The following is an 11,977-nucleotide window of genomic DNA, read 5'->3' as shown; positions in this document are numbered from 1 at the left end:
AGAGAGAGAGAGAGAGAAAGAAGAGAGAGAAAGAAAGAGAGAAACAAGAGAAAGAGAGAGAGAAAGAGAGAGAGGAAGAGAGAAAGAAAGAGAGAGAGGAAGGAAGGAAGGAAGACTTTAGGTGTATTAAGCAGAAGCTCCTCAAATGAAGAGTCTGATTTGGATTTATAAACAAAGATCATGTTAAAAACAACAACAACACAGTTCAAACCACCTGTTCTATTAAGTTTCCCAGCTATTTACTTCTAAAAAGTTCATATCAGATCAATTCCTTTAAACCCAACATTTAGTAACTCAACAGATGGGTTTTTTAAATGAGGCACACAATTTTACTTTCAACTCATTGATTTTTTTTTCTTACTAAATAGATGCCTTAAAAATATTTTCATATATATAACACATTCTCAACACTTCTCCAGGATTGCTTGCTGGCTGATTCTGTTGTTCATTCATACACAGCTTTGCATACATCTACCAAAGGTAGTAGACCAAAGCTACAACACAGTGCTTGGCACTCTCACATCCCTGCTGCATCACTTTGTCTTTCTCTTATACGACTCATGACTGTGGACGCGCACTCGCTGATGCACAGAGGATGCTATTTTCATGCTGTCTTTCTTTGTGAAGGTCTTCTCTTCCTTGTTTCCAGTTCCAGGTTTCCAAAGTAACAATTGTGCATCTTCTCCTCCAGTCAGCAGAGAATCATCCTGCATGTTCCAACAGAAGGAACGAACGGTGGCAGTATGCCCTCCCTGAAGGCTGGCCACGTGGGTCAGTCCTGATGGGGCGCAATTCACTAAGTGAATCTTTCCTGTGTTTGTTCCTCCAATAACAAACAATTTGTCCATCTTTTCATGATACAGGCCACCAATCAAATAATCCAAATTACTTTCTTTCATGTTGAAGATTTCTCTGACATCTTGGATGCAAAGTCGTGTAATTGGTTCATCAGAGTCCAAGTTATTTAAGTCCCACCAACAAAATCCTTCATCATGTGTCATGCAGTAAACCTGATTATAATCTTTGCCAGACCAACCGATACAGCTTACTGATGAAACTGAGTTACAGGTTGTGAGCAGAGCATCCTCTTCATTATCCACACCAATATCAAATACATTTACCAACCCATCAGTTGAGCCGGAGACAAGCATGTTGGGATTGCTGGGATGGAAACGTACTTGAGTGATGTCATCACTGTGTGTCTCTGAATATGCACCCAGTGGTTCTCTACCAGTAGACAGATCCTGAGAATTCATTCTTGCATCCCAAAACACCAACAGTGCATCATCGTCAACTTTTTCTGTACCAGCACAAATGACATGATCCTTACAGTTGATATCAAAACTGATAAAAGTATTAGAAGGGTAACCCTTGAACAGCTGAACGGGCTTGTCACTGGCTAATCGAGCATCCCAACATTTTATGGTGCCATCAGTACTTGCTGAATATACATTGTCACAGGAATTTGCAAATTTGACTCCATTAAGAAGCCCTGGATGTCCACTAAATTTATGCAGTATGTTTAGGGTTTCCTTATCATATATTCTTATTGATTCATTAGAACATAAAACAGCAACTATGCTTCCTTTTTCTGCTCGTCCAGTGTTGGATGTGTCTATGCCCAGCAGGTAAGTGGGTTCTTTAGGTTCTGAGGAGCGTTTAACAATATGCAGATTAGCAAATTCTTCTTCAATCTTTTCCATATCAACAGGAGCATCCACAAGTAGAACTCTGTAATAAAAATAAAAAGTGAAAACCAAACTTGAGGGAAGGATGAGTGAGAATGTTGAAAGGGGTGACAGGGATCAAAATACACTGTATTCATAAACTGCTTTGTTAAATCATCACTCTTTTGTACAACTACTTAAAGATAACTTTTTAAAAAAGAAAAAAAAACATTAAACTTGAAACTTCTTTAAGTGTGAAATTCAGTCAAATACATTTTGGGGGCTGGGAATCTGGCTTAGTGGTAGAGTGCTTGCCTAGCATGCATGAAGCCCTGAGGTCAATTCCTCAGTAACACATACACAGAAAAAGCTGGAAGTGGCACTGTGGCTCAAGTGGCAGAGTGCTAGCCTTGAGCACAGAGAGACTCAGGGGTAGGGCTGGTAAAAAAGGGAAAACAGTTGGTATAAAATACCTGAAATGAAATCTAGTTATTATTTTTTGTTGTTGTTGTTGATCGTGGGGCTTAAACTCTGGGCCTGGGCTTTGTCCCTGAGATCTTTGGCTCAAAGCAAGCGCTCTATGACTTGAGCCACAGTGCCATTTCCAGTTTTCTGGAGGTTAATTGGATATAAGCGTGTCACATACTTTCCTGCCTGGACTGGCACTGAACTGCGAAATCTAGTATTTTAACCAGCTCTCTACCACATTGTAACTAAAACTGCTAATGAATTGTTCCTTTCCTGAATTTACTATGTATATTTTATGCTAGTAAGACAATAAGAAAATGCATATTGACCACTTAATAGTTCTTTTCAAGCTCAAATCTGATTTTTGAGCCTACTCACGGTTCAGGGTATTGGCCAGGATTTGGAATGATCTCCAATTCCTGGCTATGACATTAGAATTTAACAGAGATGCGTCAAGGAAAAAATAAATTGTACACCAAAGATATTCATGCCTTAATTCCTGAGGCTTGACAATAGGTTAGGTTACATGGTACAGGGAATTGAGGTTGCAGGTGGAATTAAAGTTGCTAACCAATTTAAAGCTGGCCTTAAAATAGGAAGATTATCCTAGATTATCCAGGGAGGCCCAATGTAGTCTCCATTGTCTTTAAAAGTGGAAGAGGAAGGCAGAAGAGACATTAGTAGGAAAAGGACAGAGAGGGATGGCATTGCTGGCTTTTAAGATGGAGGTGAAAAGCCAGGAGAGGTAGGAGGGCTCTAGAAATTCAGGGCTGGAAATGTGGCTTAGCATGTATGAAATAACCCTGTGGCTCAAGTGGTAGAGTGCTAGTGAGCAAAAGCAGCTCAGGGACAGTGCCTAGACCCTGAGTTCAAGCCCCAGAACTGGTTAAAAAAAAAAAAAAAAAGGAAATCTTCACTCCTGCCTCCAAGTAACTGTGCAGCCCACAGCCCTGCTGGCACCTTGACTTAAGCCCAGTGGCACCTACTTTGGACAGCTGACCTTCAGCAGTGTAAGGATTTCATGTGTATTGTTTCAAGTTAGCTAGTGTCCAGTCATCTGTTATAGCAGCGATAGGAACCTTTCTTTTTTAGGTCTGAGACTGGGACTTGAATACCTTCTGGTATTACCCCATCAGTCTGTAAGTCTTATATTGGGAAAAACAGTGGAAGAATTAGAGGACTTCTAAAGTAATGAACTTCCTTGAATTTAAGTATTCTGAAATTAAATGACCATTTTATCAGTTATGCTTATAGTTACCAGAATACCTGTTGGTTTTCCAACTAAACAGGCTAAAATGGTTTTGTTCCCGAGACAAGCCAACTTTCTGCCTTGGGATGTAGCAATAGTTATTTCTGTGCCTGGATTGTTTTTTTCCTCCCATTTTTTGCATGAGTAATTTCTCCTATTATTCAGGTCATAGTATGTGTCACTTCCCTACAGACTCTCCTTATCAGCCAAATTAAATTTTAAATGCTTAAATAAAAACTACTTCAGCTGGACATTGGTGGTTCATGCCTATAATCTTAGCTACTCGGGAGGCTGAGATCTGATGACCACAGTTCAAAGCCAGCCTGGGCAGGAAAGTCCCTGATATTCTTATCACCAATTAACCACCAGAAAACTGAAAGTGGCACTGTGGCTCAAAGTGATAGATTTCAAGCTGGGAAGGTGGCTCAGTGGTAGAGTGCATGCCTCACATGCACGAGGCCCTGGGTTCGATTCCTCAGCACCACATAAGCAGAAAAAGCCAGAAGTGGCTCTGTGGTTCAAGTGGTAGAGAGCTAGCCCGGAGCTGAAGAGCTGAGGGACAGTGCCAAGGCCCAGAGTTCAGCCCCACAACCGACCAAAAAAAAAAAAAAAGTGGCAGATCTCTAGTCTTGAGCAAAAAATAAACATCCCCCCCCAAAATACTTCAAACATATAAAGAAGTATAGCAGACACTAAAATATGGAATACCCAGATTTTAACATTTGCAATTTACTTGAAGTTTTTTGTTTGTTTGTTTGGTCATGGGTTTGAACTCAGAGCTTGGGCGCTGTCCCTAAGCTTTTTTGCTCAAGGTTAGTGCTCTACTATTTTGAGCCACAGCACCAATTTCAGTCTTCAGATGGCTAACTGGAGATTATAGTCTCACAGACTTTCCTGCCTATCCTGGCTTTGAACCAAGATCCTCAGACCACAGCCTCCTGAATAGCCAGGATTACAGGCATGAGCCACTAAGGCCTAGCTTTTACTTGAGATTTTCTAGTTTAAAAAAAAAGCATAACAAAACCATTTTTATCATTAATAATTTATTAAAGTGACATCGCATTCATAGGTTTTAAATTTGCTCTCTTCATTCAATACCATGGTTTTTTCTTTTTCGTCAGTTCTGAGGCTTGAACACTGGGCCTGCGCACTGTCCCTGGACAACTTTTGCTCAAGGCTAGCTCTCTACCATGAGAGCCACAGCACTACTTGCAGCTTTTTTTGTGATTTAATTGGAGATAAGAGTCTCACAGACTTTCCTGCTTTGAACCACAATCCTCAGATCTCAGCCTCCTGAGTAGCTAGGATTACAAGCATGAGCTTCAACACAATATATATAGAGAGCTGTACACATTTATGCATGATCACAAAATAAACTACTACCAACATCAGAAAATACAAATGATCAGTTCCCTAGAATCTGTCTAATGCCCTTCTCTAAAGCTTATGAACTCCATGAACATTAAAACTACTTCTCCCAGATCAGGTGATAGGTATGTTTCTTTCTTTTTTGCTTAGTATCAGCCTGTTCCCTCTTTCTTTTTCCCTCCTTCCTATCACAGCCCTTGAATTGCTTAGTTTACTTTCATCAACGTCCAGTGCAGCTGATGGGCCACTCTGCTGTATCTTTTCACCTGCTTTCCACTGATTCTGTGTCCTCCTTCCAGCTCCCTCAGATCCAACACATTTTTTTTTTTAAGTCACTCGTGGGCCTGATCTCTGGGCCTGGGCGCTGTCCCTCAGCTCTTCAGCTCAAGGCTAGCGCTCTACCACTTGAGCCACAGCGCCACTTCCAGCTTTTTCTGCTTATGTGGTGCTGAGGAATCAAACCCAGGGCCTCATGCATGCAAGGTAAGCATTCTACCACCGAGCCACCTTCCCAGCCCACAACACAATTTTTGAAAAAAAAAAAAAAAAGAAACAATTTTACTGAACTTACTACTTTGACTCTGTTTTGTCATTTTGAAAACGATCACTGGATAAATCAATGCATAATTGGTTCTGTTTTTGTGCCTTAAGAGTTTAAAAGTTCTAGGAGCAATAATAACAATACTGAACATATCTCTGTATTTGGCAGAAGACCTCAGATCATGGAAATTAATAAAACAATACATTCATAATTTTTTTTGTCAGTATTGGGGCTTGAACTCTGGGCCTGGGCACTGACCCTGAGCTCTTCAGCTCAAGGGTAGTGCTCTACCACTTGAGCCACAGCACCACTTCCAACTTTTTCTATTTATGTGGTGCTGAAGAATCAAACCTAGGGCCTCATGCATACAAGGCAAGCACTCTACTACTGGGCCACCTTCCCAGCACAGCATTCATAATTTTTAAAAATACTTTAAGAGTAGAAAAGTGAAATCTTGAAATTTTATATTTGTGAAGAAAAATACTTAACCTTGTTCCACATTTATTCTAATATATCTTGAAATGTGCATTTAACTAAAGAACTACTCATATATACTGCCAGAAAACAATACTTTTTAATTCCAGATTAAAACTAGAGCCTGTTTTTCAAGTACTGAGAGTAGTTATAAAAGCCTTGATTCTTAGCCAGGCACCAGTGGCTCAGGCTTGTAATCCTAGCTACCCAGGAGGCTGAGATCTTAGGATAGAGGTTCAAAGCCAGCCTAGGCAGAAAAGCCCCTGTGAGACTCCTATCATCAATTAACCACTCAAAAATCAAAGTGGTGCTGTGACTCAAGTGGTAGAATACTAGCCTTGAGTACAAAGAGGCTCAGGGACAGCACTCAGGCCCTGAGTTCAAGTCCCACAATTGGCAAAATAAAACCCCAAAAACAAAAACGTCTTTTACCACTAGTTAAGTGAACTCTGTATATAAGAGATCAGATTAATACAAACAAAAAACACATTGAGGGGCTGGGAAGGTGGCTCAGTGGTAGAGCGCGCTTGCCTTGCATGCATGAGGCCCTGGGTTCGATTCCCCAGCACCATATAAGCAAAAAGAAAAAAAGCCGGAAGTGGTGCTGTGGCTCAAGTGGTAGAGTGCTAGCCTTGAGCTGAAGAGCTGAGGGACAGCGCCCAGGCCCAGAGTTCAGGCCCCACCACCGGACCAAAAACAAAAACAAACAAACAAAAAAAACACATTGAACATGGCTTTCAGGATTCCACTGCCAGACAAGGCAGGACTGCTCTCCTTCCCCTACTTGGGTGGTCGGGGGTTTCTTTCGCATTGGAATAGTCCCCTGTAAAGTTTTAGTGCAAATGCTTCTGGGGACTGGACAGTGAAGCAGGCAGAGTGGAGCCCACATGGCATGCTACAGCAAACTAACACGGTAACAATCAATGGCTGTCCACAGAGTGCACTGATTAAATGCAGCATACCTTCCTATAGAAAACCACCAAGAGCAGTACACCGCAAAGGAAAGAAAATTCAAAAAATATAAACTTGGTATATTTCCACAGTACTTCCAAGTGATTGAGCATATTCATCCAAAAATACAAACAGCACGAGGAATCATACAAACCATTAACTTCAGCCTAACACACTGACATAAAACTCATATTTGAAACATAATCTTTAAAGGCTATATAGGGGCTGGGAAGGTGGCTCAGTGGTAGAGTGCTTGCCTTGCATATATGAGGCCCTGGGTTCGATTCCTCAGCACCACATAAGAAAAAAGCCGGAAGTGGCACTGTGGCTCTAGTGGTAGAGCGCTCCCCTTGAGCTGAAGAGCTGAGGGACAGCGCCCAGGCCCAGAGTTCAGGCCCCACGACCAATCAAAAAAAAAATAAATAAAGGCTATAGCTCATGTTAATTTTACATGCTAAGGCATCATTCCTTATTTCCATATAGAGACCCCACACCAGTTTTCTTTGCATAGTCTACTCCCCAATCCTCAACAAACTTCAAGCCGCTTTCACTTTCTCACCACTGCCACCTATTGGCCAATGAGCCATCTTTCTATATATAAGTTTACATTTCCATGCATCTACCGGCCTTTTCTCCTTAGATGTATCCTATAATATCCTGAATTATTTGTTCTCCTCTCAGAGCCTTCCTCTTAACAACAACAACAATCTAACACTTCATAATTTTCTCCATCTTGTTCCTTATAATGTCATTCTGGCATCAACCTGGTTATTGAAAGTAGAATCCTTCATAAATACCTAACTCTCCCACTCACGACACTTAACTCAATCTCCAAATTGTACTTTTCGGCTGCAGGATCTTAAAAAGTATTAGATCTACTTCAAAATTATCAAAAAGATGTTGAAAACTTCCTGTGATTCAACTTAATTACAACATAAAAAAGCAAATAGCATTAGCTATCTTTGTTCTTTTTTCCCATTTGTGTGGATGCATAAAAGAAAGACGAGGAAGTGGTGCTGTAGCTCAAGTGGTAGAGTGCTACCCTTGAGCAAAAGAAACTCAGAGACAGTGCCCAGGCCCTGAGTTCAAGCCCCAGGACAAAACAAAAAAAAATCAATTGACATTCTAGACCTCAACAGACCAAGGAATATTATGGTTAGAGCTGAGAACATGAGTGAGCCACTGATATATCATTTACATCTATCTATATCAGTAGCTCTCTATATAGATACATCTATAGTTTTAATCTATACTGTCCTTTCCTATTCCAACACTGAGAGGAGACAAGGAGAAAAGGTCTGGATAAAGTACCAAAAGCTGTGACAGTTTGCTTACTTACAAGATACATCTCAGAGGGGAAAAAAAGGAGGGGGTAACAATTCTCTATAGGAAATTACCTTACTCATATAACTGTAACCCTTCTGTACAGTATCTCTACAATAAAAAAAAATTAAAAAAGATACACCTTAGGTGGTAACTTAAGTGGAAGTGCCTGACTAGCAAGCCCTGAGTTCAAACCCCAGTATTGTAAAAAACAAAAAAAAATAGTCAGGTGGCCGGGTACCAGTGGCTCACACCTGTAACCCTAGCTCAAGAGGTTGAGATCTAGGGGCTGGGAAGGTGGCTCCGTGGTAGAGCACTTGCCTTGCATGCCTGAGGCCCTGGGTTCGATTCCTCAGCACCACATAAGCAAAAAGAAAAAAGCTGGAAGTGGCGCTGTAGCTCAAGTGGTAGAGCGCTAGCCTTGAGCTGAAGAGCTGAGGGACAGTGCCCAGGCCCAGAGTTCAGGCCCCACGACCAGACCCAAAAAAAAAAAAAAAAAAGGTTGAGATCTGAGGATTGCGGTTCAAAGCCAGCCTGGGCAGGAAAGTCCCTGAGACTCTTATCCCCAATTAACTACCAGAAAACTGGAAGTAGCACTGTGGCTCAATTGGTAGAGTGCTCACCTTGAGCTGAAAAGCTCAGGAATAGCGCCCGGGCCCAGAGTTCAAGCCCCACAACTGAAAAGAAAAAAAAAAGTCAGCTGCCAGTCGCTCATACTCTTAATCCTAGCTACTCAGGAGTCTGAGACTTGAGGATTGTGGTTGGAAGCAGCCCAGGCAGGAAAGTCCCCGTGAGACTATTATCTCTAATTAACTACTCAAAACCTGAAAGTGGTGCTGTGGTTCAAGCGGTAGAATGCTAGCCTTGAGGACAAAGTGGCTCAGGAGCAGCTCCCAAGCCCAGAGTTCAAGCCGCATAAGCAATCAAAACAAAAAAATAAAAAAGGCTGGGAATGTGGCTTAGCAGTAGAATGCTTGCCTAACATACATGAAGCCATGGGTTTGATTTCTCGGTACCACATAAACAGAAAGAGCCAGAAGTGGTGCTGTGGCTCAAGTGGTAGAGTGTAGACTTGAGCAACAAGCTCAAGGACAGTGCCCAGGCCCAAGTTCAAGTGCCAGGACTGGGGAGGCATGCACGCACGCACGCACGCGCGCGCACACACGCGCGCGCACACACACACACACACACACACACACACACACTGAAATCCTTTGTCCTTGAGTTAAAGGATATAGCGAATAATCAGTACCAATTTAAAGGCTAATGTCTGGCTCAAGGAGTATAGAATCTGCTTCAAAAGCATAAGATACTGAGTTCAAACCCCAATACTATGAATGAATATTATGTTTAATGAAAAACTGATTTAAATCTGGGCCTAACTTTTGGGAATAGAAGACAATCTCTTATATTTCATATTACCTTCTAAAGTAAGTCCTTTAAAGTCCTAGATGAGATGAAGAAATAGCAGAAAGCCATGAGAACAAGGACACTGTTGTGGTGCTTAGTACTAGAGTACAATTCTCATATTTGAGTAGAATTCAGTAACTGGGAGATTTTAGATATTTAAAGAACGGATGCACTAGGCGCTGGTGGCTCACACCTATAATCCTAGCTACTCAGGAGGCTGAGATCTGAGGATCACAGTTCAAAGCTAGCCCAGGTAGGAAAAGTCTGTGAGACTCTTATCTCCAATAAACCACCAGAAAACCGGAAGTAGCGTTGTGGCTCAAGTGGTAGAGAGCTAGCTACCCTTGATTTGAAGAACTCAGGGACAGCATCCAGGCCCAGAGTTCAAGCCCCATGACCAACAAAAAATAAATTAAAAAAAAATGGACACCTTGAGTCAAGCTTCAAATAATAACTTTCGAATGAACTACTATCCTCCAATACATTACTCAAGGAATGCTAATCTCTGAGAAATAACTCTTTAGCTAATTAAGACCTAAATAGGATCTCCTTTTCTATTTTTTTGGTCTTAAGATTCATTATGCAAAGGATTCCCTGCAAAGGATTCATATATTGAATGCACTGTCACTAACTGGCGCTGCTGCTGAGAGATGATAGGGCACTAACTGCAATGAGTTTATCTACGGATGAGTTCATTGATGAATCCACTATTAAGTGAGGCACAATTGGAGGAAGTAGGCCACTGAGGAGCATGTCTTTGTATGTTTGCAGGGGATGGGAGGGGTCGGGGGGGGGGGGTCTTGGGGCTTGAACTGAGGGCCTGGACACTGTCCCTGAGCTTTTTTGCTCAAGGCTAGCACTCTACCACTTGAACCACAGGACCATTTCCTGTTGTTGTATTTTTTTATTTTTTTTAGGGTCCGGTCGTGGGGTCTGAACTCTGGGCCTGGGCGCTGTCCCTCAGCTCTTCAGTTCAAGGCTAGAGCTCTACCACTTGAGCCACAGCGCCACTTCCAGCTTTTTTCTTTTTGCTTATGTGGTGCTGAGGAATCGAACCCAGGGCCTCAGGCATGCTAGGCAAGTGTTCTACCACTGAGCTACCTTCCCAGCCCCTACTTCCTGTTTTTTTATTTGGTACTGAGGAATCAAATCCAGGGCTTCATGCATTCTAGGCAAGCACTCTACCGCTAAGCCACATTCCCAACCCTTGGTTCAGTTGTTGTTTTTTAAAATTGAGAATAACTGTGGAAATATGGATACTGACTAGAAAATTCAAAGTGTCCTTTTTTTTTTTTTTTGGCGGTCATGATGCTTGAACTCTGGGCCTGGGCGCTGTCCCTGAGCTCTTCAAATCAAGGGTAGCTAGCGCCCTACCACTTGAGCCACAGTGTCATTTCGAGTTTTCTGAGTGGTTGATTGGAGATAAGAGTCTCACAGACTTTGCATGGCTGGGCTGGTTTTGAACTATGATCCTTAGATCTCAGCCTCCTTAGTGGCTAGGATTATAGGCGTGAGCCACTGGCACCCAGCTCAAAGTGTCATTTCTAATAAAGTATAATGCCACATTTCTAATAAAGTATAATGCCACTGTGACTACTAAAAAAGTCATGGCATTTCCAATAGTTTGTAAAAAAATAACATGCCTAGAAAAAATAAGCCAAACATTAGACGGGTAAATCTGGCTGGTATCAGTACTAGTGTTCATACATAGTGTTCGTTTGAAATTTTTCATATTAAAATTGAGAGGAAATGTATTACAGGAGTCAGGTAAAAGTGAACTAATGCAGAAAACAAAATGTTATTTCACTACATTGACTATTAAAATAAACCTAATAAAATGTTCTGGTCAGTGGTGGAAAGCTTGCCTAGCAGGGGTGGGCCCCAGGAATTGATCCTCAGACATTCAGACAGACAGACAGACAGACAGACAGACAGACAGACAGACACACACACACACACACACACACACACACACACACACCACAAGTGGTCTGTTTCATTTTAAATACAGCTAGTTTGTGTTGCCTATTTCTCAACTGACTTGGTTTGGGTTTGAAATACAAAGGAGAGCCTAAGTAAAATAATTCCATAAAAGAAGAGTCAGCAAAGGCATATGCCTATTGTGCATTTGATCACAAAATACAAAATAATATTTTTTGAAATGAACTCTAGGTAATAGAAACAAGAGATTTTTCTTTGTTGCTGGTTTTGTTCTCTTTTTGTCTTTTTTGTTTTACTAGTCTTTGGAAGGGTGGGGGGCCCAGAAATGGACAAAGGTGAGCAAATGCAGCAATAGTACTCACTGGACACTACTGAAAATGAACTATACAACTTGTGGGTAGAGATGGGAGAGAAAAACTGGGAGAGAGTGAGGGAAGGAGTGACATAGTTTAAAAGTACTATATGTTATCAGTTAGAAATTGGTAACAAGGGGCTGGGAAGGTGGCTCAGTGGTAGAACGCTTGCCTTGCATGCCTGAGGCCCTGGGTTCAATTCCTCAGCACCACATAAGCAAAAAGAAAAAAG

General features: G+C 41.7%; 1 protein-coding gene across 3 annotated transcripts in view; it reads right to left on the bottom strand.

Moving 5' to 3' along the window:
• Positions 1–124: 124 nt before the first annotated feature.
• Positions 125–11,977, bottom strand: part of Wdr89 (WD repeat domain 89) — a 45,087-nt gene continuing 33,234 nt past the window's right edge. For 2 of the 3 annotated variants that reach the window (XM_013012385.1, XM_013012387.1), the window contains exon 2: positions 125–1,731. In XM_013012385.1, the coding sequence (XP_012867839.1) occupies positions 534–1,703 (1,170 nt within the window). In that variant the 5' untranslated portion in view covers positions 1,704–1,731 and the 3' untranslated portion in view covers positions 125–533. Of the gene's footprint in view, positions 1,732–5,323; positions 5,412–11,977 lie in introns of those variants that run through there. The other variant, XM_013012392.1, reaches the window with a different exon arrangement.

The sequence above is a fragment of the Dipodomys ordii genome, unplaced genomic scaffold (genome assembly GCF_000151885.1).
Source record: "Dipodomys ordii isolate 6190 unplaced genomic scaffold, Dord_2.0 Scaffold2, whole genome shotgun sequence".
Lineage (NCBI taxonomy): Eukaryota > Metazoa > Chordata > Mammalia > Rodentia > Heteromyidae > Dipodomys > Dipodomys ordii.
This window is presented reverse-complemented; position numbering and strand designations above follow the sequence as displayed.